General features: G+C 38.6%; 1 protein-coding gene across 3 annotated transcripts in view; it reads right to left on the bottom strand.

Moving 5' to 3' along the window:
• Positions 1-839: 839 nt before the first annotated feature.
• The window catches only part of LOC139745927 (glycerol-3-phosphate acyltransferase 3-like), a 30,022-nt gene continuing 10,901 nt past the window's right edge, over positions 840-19,960 (bottom strand). For all 3 annotated transcript variants that reach the window (XM_071656612.1, XM_071656613.1, XM_071656614.1), the window contains exons 4-6: positions 16,968-17,076; positions 12,721-12,908; positions 840-9,732 (exon numbers count right to left, since the gene is read on the bottom strand). In XM_071656612.1, coding sequence (XP_071512713.1) covers positions 9,555-9,732; positions 12,721-12,908; positions 16,968-17,076 — 475 coding nt within the window. In that variant the 3' untranslated portion in view covers positions 840-9,554. The remainder of the gene's footprint in view (positions 9,733-12,720; positions 12,909-16,967; positions 17,077-19,960) is intronic.

The raw sequence follows: 19,960 nt of genomic DNA, 5'->3' as shown, positions 1-19,960 counted from the left end.
AACATCATCCCTCCCTGAACAGCTAGGTTTGGATGACCTTGGAAGAACAGTTAGACAACTAATACCATGAAAAAGTGTGAGGTGTTGAAAAACCCTCCTCTATCAGGTGCCTTACTAGCTTTTCAGGGAGGGATGACATGGGAAGAAAACCAAAACACAAAAGTGGATGGTGGACTCAGCCCTACCAGTATGTCGTAAAATCATGCTTCTAGACAAATTTTCTTGCTTTCAAGCAAGAATACAACAGGACTTTCCTTCCTGGGACAATTTTCTAGGACCCATAGATAGTTACTGGAAGAGAAAAATACCACCCATAACTGAATTAGAGAAAATATCACTAAACACAAGAGCAAAAGTTGTATCCATCCACTCTAAAGAACACAAGGTAACTGAAGCAGCAAATCATGTTCAGCTGACCTTGGAGACTGTACCATGCTGCTTCATCCATTCCCAGCACCATCCTGCCCCACAGGAAACAGCATTACCATCCCCTGCATCAGCAAGGTAGCGTCTGGAAACAGATGAAAAAAAGGCCATATCCGCTCACACTCAGTCTCTAGCTGTCATGTGAAATGCACAGAAACCACAGCTCCTTATCCACACCCAGGACCAACAGACCTTTCAATGGTCTAACCCAGATGATTTACATGCCCTGGTTCAGTCTACTGACGGCAAATCAACCCCAGTACATATCATTCCAATTCACTTTATTCTGTGCACGCCTTTCACCCTCCTGAATGTTCAGGCCCTGATTGCTCAAAATCTTTTTCACTCCATTCTTCTACTTCCACTGTACACATATATATAGATATATATATATATATATATATATATATAAAGCTGTATCATTACCTGATATGCCTTTATCTTTGAATTTCAGCAGAAAATCAAAAATACTAATAATAACGAAATTGAGATCGACAAAAAATCTCTAGTTATTTAGCAACACCAGCTATTGAAAATTAAAGTCTAGAACCTACAAAAGAGGACAATAGCTACCTGATTCAGTGCTGTCTTAATGCTCATCCATAAAAAATTTCAGACTGGAGTTTTCCGGAAAACATACAGACTAACAGATAGACATATAAACAACTGGACGGTTTGATGACCACATCCCTCATGCATCAACTTAGGATAAAATGTGGTTTCAGCTACATCACTTCAACAAATTATCATATTTTTGCTTAAATACAGTGTAGTCCAATTACCTAATCAATGGTTTACTGCATGTGTAATTCAGATGTACAAAATTATTAGTCAAATCCACATCCATACTGAATGGAAATTTGATTATTTTGTATGAGCTAGAGGACCACATTCCTCCCTTAACTGTAACATACAAACAATATATCAAAGTGAATTTCAACCATTATCATCTAAAGTCTCAAGAGCAGTAAGGTAAACCATTATAGCTTTAAGTAAAGTTGCACTTCCAAACATTATATTAGCTGATAGTGGGTCATCAATACATGAACGTTGTTGCATTCACTGCTTATCAATAACTAAGTGTAACATTTATGGATCACCTGGAAAAATTGTTTCTTATATCTTAACCCTTCTCCATCAGGAAAGTTTCACTCAAAGTTCATCAAAACTCTCTGAATCACTAAAGGATATATGTGTAATAAAGTGGACTGCTTACAATTAAGCTTAAATGTATATCTTATACCTCCAAGCAAAAAATACATGATACTGAGAAAATTGAGATTTATATAAAACAAAAATCTGGTGTCTACGACATCAACTACAAAACCTTCCCTAAACTGTAGATATGACCAGTAATGACCAACATATATATATATTAACTTGGTCATTCATTGAAAATGTTATTTCCATGCAACTACCAGACAATATGCAATACCTACATGTGCATAATTCCTCCACAAATACTGTAGCATGGAATGAAAAACCCTAATGTAAAAATACCTACTTTTATGAAATTTCACTTTAAAAATGTTTCAACAAGATCGACATAGTAAACCATGGTCACACACCTTACAAAGAGGCACTGATCACATAACTATCAGAAGTTAGAAACAAGTCACATACAGCTACAAAAGAGGTAATCATCCCATACTTTAATAACACTATGGTCTCCTTCATATCACACACAATGAACCATGTTACATATCTCATAAATAATGATGCCTGTATGTCCTGTTTTAGCCACAGTAAAATGCCAATTATGTATCTCATACATTGACATATAGCCACAGTGAAATGCCAATCATGTATATCATACATTGACATAATCATATATCAAACACAAGCAAAATGAATTTGTCATACTTCGCTGTACATATGTCAACAGGCTCGGAAAAGACATATATCTTTATAAAAATAGCTATCTCATTCGACTGTTTCGGTGAGCCTTTTTATAATTAGTTTCCACATACCTCTAAATGTAAAAACATCTATAATTTGGCACAACTGGGGCTTTAACTTTTAATAAGAATCTTAAACAATCAATTTTTAAAATGTCTACCAACAGGATGCACAGTAAAGCAAATACATTTCGAGGAAATTTTACTAACTACAAATAGTTTTAGGAATGTACTTCAGGCCATCAGTACAGTGCTGTATGTACATAAGTTATACAACTATGCATGTACAGAGTGTATAATTGAATGGTGCTTGCATATACATTATTTACACAAGTAAGCATTATTTCTATCAATTTCTTTTTTCTTTTCCAGGCATACCTGGAGTGATAAAATATATCTATTCAGTATGTTAACCCTTACATTTGCCTTTTCAGTTCACTAATGTCTTCCTTTGGGGGCCTGCTGCAAAAGCATTCAGTAATGCGCTGGACATCATTAAACTGTAAATACAACAACACTAAAAACTATAACAAATACTTGCTTTTAAGAACAAAACAATATACTTCTGAATCAAACAGAAAATGGATACTAACTGACTCCAGTAACTTTAACTGAATAGCTATGCTGTGCAACAAGTATAAAAATGAAGTGCATTACAGCTACTACCCACCTACGTATCAGGAGGGTTAGTGGTGGCTGTGTGGTGAGCCAGCCCTTCAGTGATTGTCAAGTTGCACTTCTATGACTCAGTAGCTGTCTTTGCTTTCTGTCTCACCCACATGTGGACTGTTGGCATTCTGTCCTCAAACTTACAATCGTCTTGTTACACCTAACACTTGACCACATTTAACTCATTCATTCTTCATAACTCTACATTTTTCTGTGGTGAGCACTATGCACTAACCCTGCCTTTGGGCAAAATGGTAAGGGCAAGAGATAGAAGTAATAGGGAGGAACAATAAACAGGAGAATTAGTTAGAAGCAGAAGGTTGGAACATTATGTAAAAACATCGGGCAGTACTAGTTGGTAGGAACATTAGGAAGGTCCCTCAGATAACACTGCAAGAGTTGCCATCTGCTAGTGGCCTGTTAAAGGTGAGGCACTAAAGGCTAAGCAGCTGTAGCACTAGAGTTCAACAGTTATGGAGACTCTTTTACTGTGGCCAACCCCTTGAGGGAGTTCCTGAAGGGAACGGGTGTCAAAGATATAGACAGACCGATTGAGAGAACTTGGTTACAGATAAAGGACGGAGGCTTTAAATTCACCCACCCTGAAAAAGAAGATTGATGGATAACGTGATCACATTGGGAGAGAGAAGGTTGAGGGATGGCCTGATACATGAATTAGACTGTGCACTGCTCTTAGGGAGATGTAGGAATAGAGAAACCAGAGGACATAACATGAATATATTAAGAAACTTATTGATAAGGATGTAAAAAATACTTGTATAAGAGTGGTGATGGTCTATCTATCTATATCTCTGAAGTCTGCACCCTTTGGGAACTCCCACAAGGTGATGACCAAGGTAAAAGTCTCCATAACTGTCGAACTCCAGTGCCACTTCTTAGCCTTTAGTACCTAACCCTTAACAGGCCACTGACAAAGGGCAACTCCAGCACAGTTTTTCAGAGGCTCCTACCTAATGTTCTTGTTAACTGCTTCTACCTCATGTTCCTACGTAATATTCATGCCTAATGTTACAACTAAATACTTCTACCTAATGCTCCCATCTAATGCTCCTACCAGCTACTTCTCCCTAAAGCTCCTGTCTAATGTTCCTACCTACTTCTATCCACTGCTCCTACCATTTTGCCATAAGGCAGGGCTAGCAAAAAGCACTCACCGCAGGAAAATCTAGAGTTGCGAGGAATGAGTTGTGTGAGTTAAGGGTTGTTGACTATCATTTGTGACAGGGAAAGATTGTATGTTTGTGGATAGAATATCTGCAGTTCACATGTAGGTGAGATAGAATGAAAGGACAGCTATCTGGGTCAAAGGAGTGCAACTTGAATTCTTTCATGCAAGCTTGTACCACACATTATCCTCGACTTTTTTTTTTTTTCATTTGCTAGAGCTGTCAGTGCACCCCAACTTAACCCTTTGTACTTTCAACTTCAGCTTCTCCACACCATCCTTGCTAAATTTTACTCCCAATGGAACAGAATTACTGATGACAGAGTTAACGCAAACAGCATGCAAAAATTAGTGGGTGGTTGTTGGTAGACAGCCACCAACCAGGGAGGTATCTTACTGATACTACCCACCTGGGTGCCGGGAGGGTTAGCGACAGATACGAAATGAGCCAGCACTTTATTGGTTGTAAAGGTGCACTCATCTGGCCTAGGTAGCCGTTTTTTCTTTCTGCCTTATCCACACATGGTTGTTAGTATATATGTAAACCAGGGGTTCCCAACCTGGGGTATATCTAACCCAGGGGTGCATGTGCACTTCTCAAGGAGTACATAGGGTATGGGTATAACCATGGTGTACATTGCTGCACAATGTACACAATGTGTAATGCAGAATATAAGCAATATAGAACACCATTGCAAATCAGGATTAGTATTTAGTTTTTAGTATGTTGTTTTGACAAGTTTTGTGTACTTTTACTCATTAGTCATGATTAGCGTACATAAAAGAAATGTATGGGACAGATCAAGGTATTTTCTAAATTCACAAAGCTCAATTTATTGATGTTACCAATTGTATAAAATCCTTATATAATCTCTTACAAATTTCATAATAAAATAATATAAAATCAATATAATCTTATCAATTTTTCATTCTTAATTTTTTTGGGGTACATGGGAACCTATCAGAATGCCCAATGGGTACAGAACAAAAAGGCTGGGAACCCTGAGAATTGTAAACAAATGTGCTGATATCGTTTGGACATATGGAGAGAAGGAGTGGTGAGAAGATGACAAAAGCAGAGGGGAAAAGGAGAATGGGAAGACCAGATTGGAGATGGAAGGCTGGAGTGATAAAATTTTGAATGCTTGGGGCCTGTACAAGCAGGAGGCTGAAAAGAGTGAAAAGGATAGAGTGAACTACAGCAAAACAGTATAAAGAGGTTAATATGATGCAAATGGACAGAAACAGGGTATATGAAACAGCCAGGGGAAACCATGGAGAGGTCTTTAGGGCCTGGTTGTGGATAGGGGGCTGTGGTTTTGATGCATTGCACATGACAGCTAGGAAATGGAAAAAAGCAAATGCAGCTTTTCTATGCCTGTTCCTGGCCCTATCAAGCTAACACAGGCAATGGCAAATAAGTACAAAAAAATATATACTAGTCCACAAGTGCCTCACCTTAGGCACATAAACATGTTAAACAGCCAAAGTGACCAATCAACAATGTAATCATCCACTTTCTGTAAAAGTCAACTGCATCTCTTCCCATCTATTGCTTTATGATATTCCAACTTGCACAAGCTTCCACTGTCTCCCTTGTTCTTGACATCCTATTTGCCATTATTCTCTCCATTTGCAGCCCACCTCATCCTCAACACATGATCCCCACTTATCATCTAACACTTTCAACAGTCCGTCAATACTCAACCCTTTATTTTCTACTTTCTCATTTACTACTTCACTGCCTGCTCCCCTCAAGTTCATCTCCAAAATCCACCTAACTATGTTGTAATGTCTCAAATTTGGCAATCACTGGGCAAAGTCACAGCTGGATTTTGGAATTATCTGCATCTTAGGTACCACCTATACAGATGAAATGAATTTAAATTAAACTTAACTTGAGGAGTCTTCTTTTCCCATTATATGAAGTTATGTATATTTTAAATATTTTTTTTTTCATGCTATTCGCCATTTCCTGCGTTAGCGTTAAGAACAGAGGACTGGGCCTTTGAGGGAATATCCTCACCTGGCCCCCTTCTCTGTTCCTTCTTATGGAAAATTAAAAAAAACGAGAGGGGAGGATTTCCAGCCCCCCATTCCCTCCCCTTTTAGTCGCCTTCTACAACACAGGGAATACGTGGGAAGTATTCTTTCTCCCCATCTCCATACTATACAACTAATTACTTACTGTACATACCAAAAATTCTGGATTGCTTCTGAACCCAAAATGTACATGTAAACTATGGTAGTACTTGTGGTAGAATCTGGCCTAACTTGGGAGAAAGGTGAGTTCATACGAGTATGATCCTACAGTAATGAGGGTGATGCTTAATGAAAGTCAGGAGGCAGGCTTGCATTTTATCTATCATAGATGTTTAGGATGAGCCTGAAGGATCATTAAAGCTCCACTCAGAAAAGATGTACACCCAGTTCCACTTGCTCAGTGAGTAGCCTGTCTGAATGTCTTCTTCATGTGCGTAACAATGCTTAATTATAGCTCTCACCTTCTAACTCTCTATGGGTTAATAGTTTGCAGCATTTTGTTTTAATGGACTGAATGCACTGCATGAACATAAGCTTCACTGTGCTCAATAATCCATCACTGCTACATATACACAGTAATCTTTTCAAAGGGAGACAGTCTAAAATAAGTCTTCCGAGAGAGTCATTCAGCTGTGGCAATGCCTCAAGTTTACTTAGTTTTCACTGCTCCACCATTGGGAATAGTATTTGCGAATTTGAAACAAAATATAAGACCAACATTCCTAAGCTGAGCGTTACAGCAGGTAACAAGTCCCAGTTCAATCTGGAGCATCAGCCGTCACTAAGAAGTTTTGTGATGCGATGACAACAATTAATGATATTTGCAGACTGTGATTTTGAAAACATGGCAGGAGGTTTCTCTACTCTGCATACAAACTGATAGTATCAGAGTTCCTTTACTACTGGAGGATTATATGTTGTTAGATTTGACAGTAACCACTAGATAATGGTAATCATATAAGCTACATGTTAATCTCACAATATAAAAGTCATAATGCCGGTGGGGCCATAACAATATGGACATTATTAATGAAACCATTCATCCCACGTCTGCCCTAAACAAGTGTCCCAAGTAGAATGGCAACTATAGGTAATAATATGGAAATTATCCACAAACTTATTATCCGAGTGTGTCCAATACAAGTATCTCAATATCTTCGATGTCCTTGCTTGCTGTCAGGTTCGGAAATATAATTAAAGTCCTGGGTAGTGGGTACAATAAATGTGCACTGTGAGGTATTGGTCACAAACCACACATACAGTAAAGAACCAGTTGTTAAATGCATAAATGATGAGATTCAGGTCAAATATCACAGATTCAGTGAGGTCCTCATCACACATCAAATACACTGTGAAGCAAAGATCATATGCTGTACACACAGAGAAAACCTAGTGAATAGCATAAAAGAGGAAGACTGGCTTACAACTACACTCCTGAAGGAACAACTGCATTCATGAGACTATGAAGTACTTATCATGTAAATACAATGACAAAACTGGATGCAAACTGCAATCACTATGAAGCACCAGCCAAAGAGTGAAGCACAATCAGAAACATTTATGGTGCAATCTTACAAATCTTATACAAGAAGTGAATGTTTGAGAAATGGCCAATTTTGGGGGGAATCTGGTCATAATACAGTAATGGAGTAACTGAAATAGTTGCACAAGCATATTTCAAAGTACCTAAATATATGTTTGACACACTAATAACATTTACAAACAATTAACTTCAATCTACAGTAATAACTGTGATAAAAGGAAAATGGCAAAGAGAATACACTACTTTTGGCTACTAATTCTTACCACTAAACTTTCTTGTGTTTCACCCTAAGACAACCATAGACAAAAATGTAATCTGTAGTCCTATCTTAAGATATACGTATGATGATTCAGAGACGAGAAGTCTCAGATCAGTACAATGGCAAGTACAGCAAACCAGCTGTTTAAATTCAGGGACAGTAAGTTCAAAACCATGATATGAAATGAGAGTAAATGAATATGTATCTGATTAGAAATGATAGAGAGAACACTGGTAACTAAAGCTTCGATGTGGTATATAATCAGCATTATCAGCTGGTGCTAGGAAGGTCCCTTGAAAAAGGGAAAGATAAGCTGGATCATGTCTAAGTGGCACATGGCTAAGGGAGGAGGAAACGAGGTTAGAGAAGTGCAAACAGCTGTGGGCAAAAATTGTCACTGGTTTCTAAATCATATGAAGTTTCATGAATTATCAAATAAGCACCAATATCAAATCTGAATTCAAAGTTTCTATCTATCTATCCATCTATCATAAACTCCAATCCTAATTCCATACAATGGACCAGGTATATACAGCCAATGAAATCACCAATTTGTTAATAATTCACTTGAAATGTCCAAAAAGAATCAGATAATGACTAGTTAAAAAACAAACCTTGTGTGAACTTCATTAATGGTGTAATAAAAACAACACCATCACCACTCTGAGAGATAAACTATAATTTTCACTGTCGGTCGAAATAGCAGTTTGTTACAAAATGTTATTTAAAGCATTACAAATTATGAGGTACTTGTGAGATACCTGCCACACATCAGACACAGAGACACATACTATATGCATAGTCAAGTACTGCTCACATACAAGACACACAAGGTTACTGGTCACAAATCACTTCACACAAAAACATACAAGGCGCATTCCATACGCATACAGAGGCACTAGAAACATACTAAGGGCATGGTAAGGTGCTTGTCACATACCTCACAGTAAAGTACTGGTCATAATACAAAGGCAGGTACTACACATAAATCACAAACATCAACTACCACTCATACTTAATGTAAAAGTCCTTGTTATACGGTAGACACTCTAATGGTGATCACACCATACACATACACATAGTGAGGCACTAGTTAAACAGTCCACAAATAAAAAGGTTATAAACACACACTACATTCACAGTGAGGAACTTGAATGAAAAAAAAAGTACAGTACACTTATCTCAAAACACAAATAAGGTAAAAAATGGAATATAATGTACATACACAGTCTTGGAGTGAGGCACTAGTCACATACCATACACATAGTGAGGTACCAATATCTTGCAAAATATGCTAAAATAATCATTTTACCTAATCTATTCTTTGCTATATAAGAGTAACAAATCTTCCTGTAATACTCTTCTACATATCCATTATCATTCAAAATGTCATCTAATGAGTCTCTTCACTAGAGAGATTTGATTATTTTCTTCTGATTCTTATTCACAATACCTGACCATTTTCATCTTTCTCACCTTCTTAACAAATTTGTTTATTTTTTCTATTTGGGGATATGTCCCCTAGTTTCCTTACTCCTCTTTATCTTTTGATGACATTGCAACGTTCACATCCCCCTCAGTTTGCAGGTGCTTCGCAAACTCCTCTTGTTGGCGCTTTTTCCATTCTTCCTTAACTGGTTTGGCCTTCAAAAATCCGTCCCAAGTCAAATCAATCATACCTCCTTGACGTGCAATCTTTGCCTTGACTCTGCAGATTGGATAAGATTCAACACAAAGGTGGCAATAAGTTAAACTGTAAATGAGGCTTAATCAAGACTATAAATACACAGTGAGTATATACATGAGGCACTAGATAAAAAAAAAGAAAAAGAAATTCTAATTTCCACTGTTTCCCACGTTAGTGATGTAGCATTAGGAAAAGACAAAGAAATGCTGCATTCAATCAGATCCATTCTCTAGCTGTCATATACAATGCACAGAAGCTACAGCCCCCTATCCACAACCAGGTCCCCCCCAAACTTTCCATGAATTTCCCAAGCCAGTTCATGTGGCCTGGTTGAGTCCATTGATAGCATGTCATCCCCCCAACTGTAAATCCCACAGCTCTAGTTCAGTCTATCATTCGGAAAGATTGAGAGAGGATAGGTTAACAAAGAAGGTATATAGTGTCAGAAGAGGAGGGAATAAGGAAAATGGGTAGACCAACTCGGAGAAAGGACAGGGTAGCAATGAGTTTGAGTGATCAGGGCCTGGACATGGAGGAGGATGAAAGGCATGCAAGGGATAGAGCGAATTGGAATGATGTGGTATACAGGGGTCAACATGCAATCAATGGACTGAACAGGGAATGTAAAGCAGCCAGGGTAAACCATGAAAAGGTCTGTGGGGCCTGTCTATGGACAGGGAGCCATGATTTCAGTGCGCTGCACGTGACAACTAAAGAATGGATATGAGTGAATGTGGCATTTCTTCAACTCTTCCTGGCATTACCACACTAACAGAAAACAGCAATCAAGTATGAAAAAATATATATCCTTTCTTCATCTATTCTTGGCACTACCGTACTAAAGAGGGATACAGTAATCAAGTGTGATTTTTTCATACATATTTACCATATTTTGCTTGTGCGAGGTAGTGTGATGAACAGATGACTGAGCCTTAGAGGGAAAAATCCTCACTTGGCTCATTTCTCTAATCCTTGTTTTCAAAAGCAATGCAGGAAGAGAGGATTTCTAGGCTCCTTGCTTCCATCCCTCTTAGTTGCCTTCTACAACATGCAAGTAATACATGGGCAATATTCTTTCTCCCCTATCCCCAGTGATAACAAAATATAAATATACATTAAAAGAACATTTGCATAAAAATTTAAATATCTTTATTATTATTATTATTTTGCTTTGTCGGTCTCCCACGTTAGCGAGGTAGCGCAAAGAAACAGACAAAAGAATGACCCAACCCACCCACATACACATGTATATACATACACGTCCACACACGCAAATATACATACCTATACATCTCAAAGTATACATATATATACACACACAGACATATACATATATACACATGTACATAATTCATACAGTTTGCCTTTATTCTTTCCCATCGCCACCCCGCCACACATGAAATGACAACCCCCTCTCCCTGCATGTGTGCGAGGTAGCGCTAGGAAAAGACAACAAAGGCCACATTCATTCGCACTCAGTCTCTAGCTGTCATGTAATAATGCACTGAAACCACAGCTCCCTTTTCACATCCAGGCCCCACAGAACTTTCCATGGTTTACCCCAGACACTTCACATGCCCTGGTTCAATCCACTGACAGCAAATCGACCCTGGTTTACCACATCGTTCCAATTCACTCTATTCCTTGCACGCCTTTCACCCTCCTGCATGTTCAGGCCCCGATCACTCAAAACCTTTTTCACTCCATCTTTCCACCTCCAATTTGGTCTCCCATTTCCCCTCGTTCCCTCCACCTCTGACACATAAATCCTCTTGGTCAATCTTTCCTCACTCATTCTCTCCATGTGACCAAACCATTTCAACACACCCTCTTCTGCTCTCTCAACCACATTCTTTTTATTACCACACATCTCTCTTACCCTATCATTACTTATTCGATCAAACCACTTCACATCACATATTGTCCTCAAACACCTCATTTCCAGCACATCCACCCTCCTCCGCACAACTCTATCCATAGCCCATGCCTCACAACCATATAACATTGTTGGAACCACTATTCCTTCAAACATACCCATTTTTGCTTTCCAAGATAATGTTCTCAACTTCCACACATTCTTCAACGCTCCCAGAACTTTCGCCCCGTCCCCCACCCTATGATTCACTTCGCTTCCATAGTTCCATCGGCTGCCAAATCCACTCCCAGGTATCTTAAAACAATTCACTTCCTCCAGTTTTTCTCCATTCAAACTTACCTCCCAATTAACCTGTCCCTCAACCCTACCATGTTAAAATATATATCAATTATGAACGAGCAAACCATGTTTCCTTGTTGGACACTATAAATGGTAAGAAAAAAGTATAAAATGTTTATGCTAAATTCCAACATTGCTTTCATACTTTTTGTGCCCCTTTTCCAAAACTGGAAAAATTTCTGCTGTTTCTTGTGCACCAGGGATACAAAAAAAATCTACTGTCAATAAAAAAGGATTATCATGACTATTGCATTATCATTCTTATGTTCTCCTGCCTTACATGAGATGGCTTTATTGAACTATATGACGAAGGGTAGGTAAGGAGGTGGGCTACATAAAAAAAAAAATTCAATAATCTTGAGGTTTCTGGTCCTGATTCAAGCAATGTGACTTGACATATGCACCACAAAGTCAAAAGAACTAAGAGCCAGGCACTAACATACAGAATTTTCATGGCTAAAGCCCCTCTTTAAACCCTGAAGAACCCTTAAAATACTACAAGCCATCACAAACTGGCACATTTGACTCAGTTTTTAGAATCCAATAAAGTGAAACATTTATCTTGACTCGAAGACAAAATAATTCCAAGTTGCAGATCACCTGAAAAAAGAACTATGATACATGAAATTACAAAGAAGAATATTCATGGCAGCTCAACAAACAGGAACAACGCTACTGAATTTTTCATGCTACTAGATGAAAAAAATATCTACATTGCCTTCCTGTGGATAAAATGTGAGCCTGAAGCTACAGTCAAATAAAAGTTACAGATAAAGAACTGCACATGTAACTACCTGTTGGCAAAGGCTATGGCTGATTCATCTGGATTTCTTCTCATAGGTGGCAAATACCAGACATTACAGACAATGGCCCAAGATGTTATCATGTACAGAATATAATGGAAGAATTTGTCCTGCCACCAGAAAGGATCACCAAATCGTGCATCAAAACGGATAGCTATTGGGTAGATGACAGTGTCAATCTGGAATATATAACATACGCCAGTTAAACCTTAAATATCTAGTACGGCTTAACATCTCCATCCAAATATATCATTTTCCACACACACAAGTTGTAACATGAAGATATCATCCAAACACAGCAATCACACAAATCTTCACCTTCCATGACAAATGACAGCTAGAGGCTGAAGAGTGGGGTAGCAATGCTGTTTCCTGTGGGGCAGAGTGGCACTGGGAATGGATTGAAGGCAGGTAAGCATGAATATGTACATGTGTATAATGTATAGGTCTGTCTATGTGTATATACATGTATGTATGTGTGTATATCATCCCTGGGGATGGGGGAGAAAGAATACTTCCCACGTATTCCCTGCGTGTTGTAAAAGGCAACTAAAAGGGGAGGGAGCAGGGGCTGGAAATCCTCCCCTCCAGTTTTTACTTTTCCAAAGAAGGAACAGAGAAGGGAGCCAAGTGAGGACTTTCCCTCTTAGACTCAGTCCTCTATTCTTAATGCTTCCTCGCTAACACAAGAAATGGCGAATATGTATGAAAAAATGTCTCTGTTGATATGCATATGTATATGTATGTATATGTACATGTATGGACATTTATGTATATATATATGTGGATATTTCATGTCAGAAACTGCAGAAGCTGGTGACTGAGTTTGGTAAAGTGTGTGAAAGAAGAAAGCTGAGAGTAATTGTGAATAAGAGCAAGGTTATTAGGTACAGTAGGGTTGAGGAACAAGTCTACTGGGAGGTAAGTTTGAATGGAGAAAAACTGGAGGAAGTGAAGTGTTTTAGATATCTGGGAGTGGATTTGGCAGTGGATGGAACCATGGAAGCGGAAGTGAATGATAGGGTGGGGGAGGGGGTGAAAGTTCTGGGAGCGTTGAAAAATGTGTGGAAGTCGAGAACATTATCTCAGAAAGCAAAAATGGGTATGTTTGAAGGAATAGTGGCTCCAACAATGTTATATGGTTGCGAGGCGTGGGCTATGGACAGAGTTGTGTACAGGAGGGTGGATGTGCTGGAAATGAGATGTCTGAGGTCAATATGTGGTGTGGGGTGGTTTGATCGAGTAAGTAATAGCCCTATCTATAGCCCACACCTTGCAACGATATAACATTGTTGGAACAACGATTCCTTCAAACATACCCTTTTTTGCTATCCGAGATAACGTTCTCGCCTTCACACATTCTTCAATGCTCCTAGAACCTTCGCCCACATCCCCACCCTGTGACTCATTACGACTTCCGTGGTTCCATCCACTACTAAGTCCACTCCCAGATATCTAAAACACTTCACTTCCCCCAGTTTTTCTCCCTTCAAACTTACCTCCAGGTACCCATTTTACTGACCAACCCCTTGGTGTGGATGAACAGCTAGGTTGACTGTGGACCAACTGCTGCAAACAGGATTTAAACCTACGTGCTCAACCCTGGGCAGCATGTGAATAGGTCACAGTCAGGAACACTAACTGCTACACCACAGGATTCCATGAACTGTCATTCATTTGCACAATAATACTCCCTCCATATATAAAGTATATTAATATTATTTATTTTTTTTTATTTTGCTTTGTCGCTGTCTCCCACATTTGCGAGGTAGCGCAAGGAAACAGACGAAAGAAATGGCCCAACCCACCTATATACACATGTATATACATACACATCCACACACGCAAATATACATACCTATACATCTCAACGTACACATATATATACACACACAGACATATACATATATACACATGTACATTATTCATACTGTCTGCCTTTATTTGTTCCCATCGCCATCTCGCCACACATGGAATAACATCCCCCTCCCCCCTCATTTGTGCAAGGTAGCACTAGGAAAAGACAACAAAGGCCCCATTCGTTCACACTCAGTCTCTAGCTGTCATGAAATAATGCCTGAAACCACAGCTCCCTTTCCACATCCAGGCCCCACAGAACTTTCCATGGTTTACCCCAGACGCTTCACATGCCCTGATTCAATCCATTGACAGCACGTTGACCCCGGTATACCACATCGATCCAATTCACTCTATTCCTTGCCCGCCTTTCACCCTCTGCATGTTCAGGCCCCAATCACTCAAAATCTTTTTCACTCCATCTTTCCACCTCCAATTTGGTCTCCCACTTCTCCTCGTTCCCTCCACCTCTGACACATATATCCTCTTTGTCAATCTTTCCTCACTCATTCTCTCCATGTGACCAAACCATTTCAATACACCCTCTTCTGCTCTCTCAACCACACTCTTTATTACCACACACCTCTCTTACCCTTTCATTACTTACTCGATCAAACCACCTCACACCACATAGTGTCCTCAAACATTTCATTTCCAACACATACACCCTCCTCCACACAGCCCTATCTATAGCCCACACCTGGCAACCATATAACATTGTTGGGACCAGATTTGTAGAGGTTTTCCAAAAAGAAGAGAGAATGTTGGGGTGAGGAGAGTAGGGAGAGTAAGTGAGCTTGGAAAGGAGACTTGTGTGAAGAAGTAACAGGAGAGATTGAGTGTAGAATGGAAAAAGATGAGAGCAAATGACGTAAGGGGAGCGGAGGAGGAATGGAATGTATTTAGGGAAGCAGTGATGGTCTGCGCAAAAGATGCCCGTGGCATGAGAAAGGTGGGAGGTGGGCAGATTAGAAAGGGTAGTGAGTGGTGTGATGAAGAAGTAAGATTGTTTGTGAAAGAGAGGAGAGAGGTATTTGGACGACTTTTGCAGGGAAATAGTGCAAATGACTGGGAGATGTATATAAGAAAGAGGCAGGATGTCAAGAGAAAGGTGCAAGAGGTGAAAAAGAGGGCAAATGAGAGTTGGGGTGAGAGTATCATAAAATTTTAGGGAGAATAAGATGTTTTGGAAGGAGATGAATAAAGTGCATAAGACAAGAGAACAAATGGGAACATCGGTGAAGGGGGCTAATGGAGAAGTCATAACAAGTAGTGGTGATGTGAGAAGGAGATGGAGTGAGTATCTTGGAGGTTTGTTGAATATGTTTGATGATAGAGTGGCAGATATAGGGTGTTTTGGTTGAGGTGGTGTGCAAATGGTTTGGTAAACAGAGAAGAGGTAGTGAAAGCTTTGCAGAAGATGAAAGCCAGCAAGGTGGTGGGTTTGGATGGTATTATACTGGAATTTGTTAAAAAAGGGGGTGACTGTGTTGTTGGCTGGCTGGTGAGGATATTCAATGTATGTGTGGTTCATGGTGAAGTGCCTGAGGATTGGCAGAATGCATGCATAGTGCCACTGTACAAAGGCAAAAGGGATAAAGTTGAGTGTTCAAATTACAGAGGTAGAAGTTTGAGTATTCCTGGGAAATTATATGGGAGGGTATTGATTGAGAGGGTCAAGGCATGTACAGAGCATCAGATTGGGGAAGAGCAGTGTGGTTTCAGAAGTGGTAGAGGATGTGTGAATCAGGTGTTTGCTTTGAAGAATGTATGTGAGAAATACTTAGAAAAACAAATGGATTTGTTTGTAGCATTTATGGATCTGGAGAAGGCATATGATAGAGTTGATAGAGATGCTCTGTGGAAGGTATTAAGAGTATATGGTGATGGAGGGAAGTTGCTAGAAGTAGTGAAAAGTTTTTATCGAGGATGTAAGGCATGTGTACGTGTAGGAAGAGAGGAAAGTGATTGGTTCCCAGTGAATGTCAGTTTGCGGCAGGGGTGCATGATGTCTCCATGGATGTTTAATTTGTTCATGGATGGGGTTGTTAGGGAGGTGAATGCAAGTATATTGATATTCTCTATTAAAAAAGTGGCAAAGGACAAGAAACAAACACAAACTGTGATCTCAATGCTGCACTTGCACTTTTTGAAGATACATACAAGTCATGGGCAGAGTCTATACCCATGTTACAAGGTACACCAAGAAGATGCCTTGAACCATTAAACCATTACACCTATTCCTCTAAAACATCTACCATGCATTCCTCAAAACAGCAGTTAAAATCCTGTTCAAGAACAAAGTACGTTTCCAAAAAGTTTAAGATGATTATTGACATCCTTAAACTGGTTATCCAAAAGACTATCATCTGATGACAAACCTCAAATGCTCCCTTCTTGAACTGCATTACTGAAGTGTTGTTGACACATACACCCTCAGGATAAATGAGGATTGGTGGAAGGTCTGGGTTGTTAGCATGTTCCCTTAATCTGTAAACATGTCACAAGTCATAATCATTACAATCTTGTAATCCTGAAAATACGATGAAGTCAGTATAACTGGTTTGGATGGGAAGCAAGAAGAGTGTTGGTATCAGGAAGCACATAACAAGAAAGTACAGAAAAATTACTTTGAGAATGTAAAAGGACCAAAATATTAGGAAATCATTCTGGGAAGGTGAAGTTGTTTTCAATGAGGAAGTTACTTCTAAAATCACCTAGGAACGACAAAAAAGTATGGCAACATAAATGCCTAACCCACGACATCTTACCATAGAACAGTAATCAGGAAAACTTAGAAAAATCTAATATGATTTTGACCAAACTATTCTAAGATATTACAGGCTGGGAGGTATGGATTTTTTCTTTACTCAACTTTGAAAATGAGTTGACCAGATCACTAAAGTTCTCCATTTTACCATGCCTGATGACAATTCAACATAATGCTAGATAGCTATGGCCAGTGTGATTCAGCAAAACAAAACTTTTTTATGTATATACAAGCTTCTTACCTTCCCCTATGCATATCCCATTAATCTATCAAATGGGAGCAACATAGAATAGTTTTACTTTCCTCATCTAAAAACTATCTACCATTTCTGTCCTTTTACATTTAAAGTTCATTCCTCTTATCAAATTCAGCTGCATAAATCCATAAAACTTATCTGCTTCTATTTCAGTGCACAGGCATGTTTTGCTGTACAAAAAAATATCTAGAGAACTGAAGCTTCCAACACCAGCACTACAGGCTAGCAAAAAGAATGGACTTTCACTTCCCTTACAAAAACCTGCCATCATGCTACCTAACTTCCCATAAAAGAAATAAGAAAATGTAACCTTAAAACAAGCAGACATAAGGGATAAATCACATGACAAACACATTATTTCTACTAATAAAAGGAGTCTTTAAGATTCATTCTGCTTGCACTATTCCTGAGTAACTCACCTTTCTAAGCCCCAATGATACAATTTTTCTGTAAATTTTTGATCCTGTTGGACTGCCTTTCACAACCTAACCTCACGATCAAAATTTCACATTTGGAATGGGCAAAACTCCTTGTTCATGTATTTCAAGAGGTAAAAAATCGATCATTTCCCCGTCAAATTCCATGTCAAATGATCATCCTTAATGCCAACTCCCAACACTTCTGTCCAGAATGTGTTACCTGTTCTCCAAACATGTACATCTAAACATCATCCAAGCTGAAAGTATTTTTTCCTTCTATGGTACTAAAGAATAAAAAAAATAAAAAGTGCTAGAAAGTTATGCCTGCATCATCTGCATGGTTTTCATACTTTTAGTCTCCTGTTATTGTCTCCATCTGTTATAGTCTACATCTGCTACTGTGAACTCCTTTCCCAATCACACTGGGTGAATCGGATGCATTACATCTCTAAATTCACTTATATACATCTTCAGCCCAGGTATATGACTTTTTCAACTCCTAGAAACCTATTTACGTATACCTTTAAAAATGGTGTTCTATTTTCTCCATCAAATTTAATACCCATAACACTCACTGCAACCATGGAAAATATCAACATTTGTCATACCCAACCCTTTGAATGTTGTAATCCAATCTTAAGATATAAGAATGAATTTTGCCCCAGATATTTTACTAAGAATCTCTTTTCTCAACTCTTGAATAACTTTGGTAAGCCTTTAAGTCCTAAGCTACTGATCAAGTTTGAAAGTTGGACCTTTTCAGCAAATTTAGGTCTTTAGCTTTCCAGCTTACCTGACATGGACCAACTCTTTTCTATCTAACTTTAGCATTTCAGAAATGGTAAATGAATCATTCCCTCTCTTCTTTTCTGCATCAGTGACTTTGTCCCAACTACAAATGAAGCAAATTCAGATGCAGAAAGCTAAATTTCACAATAATGTTCTCCATCAACATCCATCGCAGGTCTTCGATACATAAACTTTTGTGCTTCTGAGTCTCTGGACAAAGCAATAACGCTAACTCTGAAACATTTGATAAATCTACAACTTAAACACTGTGCATACGATAATTTTCAACTGACCTACATTTTATCTATAACAATCCCAGTGTAGCCTTTACCCACACCAATATTCTGGAACCAATCACACACCATAAGTTCCCCTGGTATCAAGAAATCTCTAAATTTGCTAAAAATGCAACTAGAAAACTCTGCTCCCTTTTCTGTCTGTCCTTATCACTCATACTCTCCATGCTCATAATGATTACAGCCAAATTTGATCATTAATGAATATTGTTCGTACATCATGTATGCAAACTATCTAAAGCCTCTTTCCAATCGAAGAAGCCATTAAGGATCAAACATTAATTATAACCTCCCTTTCCTTACTCAATGTAATTTTCATTCCCAGTATTATGATTAAATTCATTTCACTAAGTGAAACTTAGGAGAAACACTACCTTCACTGCTAGTCATTAATATTCTGTTTAAACTTCATTTGTACAGGCATTAGCATCATCATTAACTGTCATTTCTTTCTGCTCTCATCAAAGGAACTCCCTCCCTGTATGTCTTTCCCTTCTACACACGACCTGGAGCCTCTCAGTGTAGAAAATATTAATTTCTTTTACATGCACATTCATCATTTCCCGCATTAGCAAGGTAGTGTTAAGAACAAAGGACTGAGCCTTAGAGAGAAAATCCTCACTTGGCCCTCTTCTCTGTTCCTTGTTTTGGAAAATTTCATCTTTACTATGCAAGGTAATTTCTGTTTTTCAACAAGGTACAGTACCTAAATGTTACTTTGTTGCTGTTGTTATATGCATTTACCATGAATATACGATAAAGAAAAGAGGTGTGCAATCAAGCAATTATCAAAAGTGAAATATCTCATCATACACCAATACAAAACATGGCCTCAAATTTTTTT

This window comes from Panulirus ornatus, chromosome 63 (genome assembly GCF_036320965.1).
Source record: "Panulirus ornatus isolate Po-2019 chromosome 63, ASM3632096v1, whole genome shotgun sequence".
In the NCBI taxonomy this organism is placed as follows: domain Eukaryota; kingdom Metazoa; phylum Arthropoda; class Malacostraca; order Decapoda; family Palinuridae; genus Panulirus; species Panulirus ornatus.
Note: the sequence above shows the minus strand (reverse complement) of the source record. Positions and strands in the feature narration are given on the sequence as shown.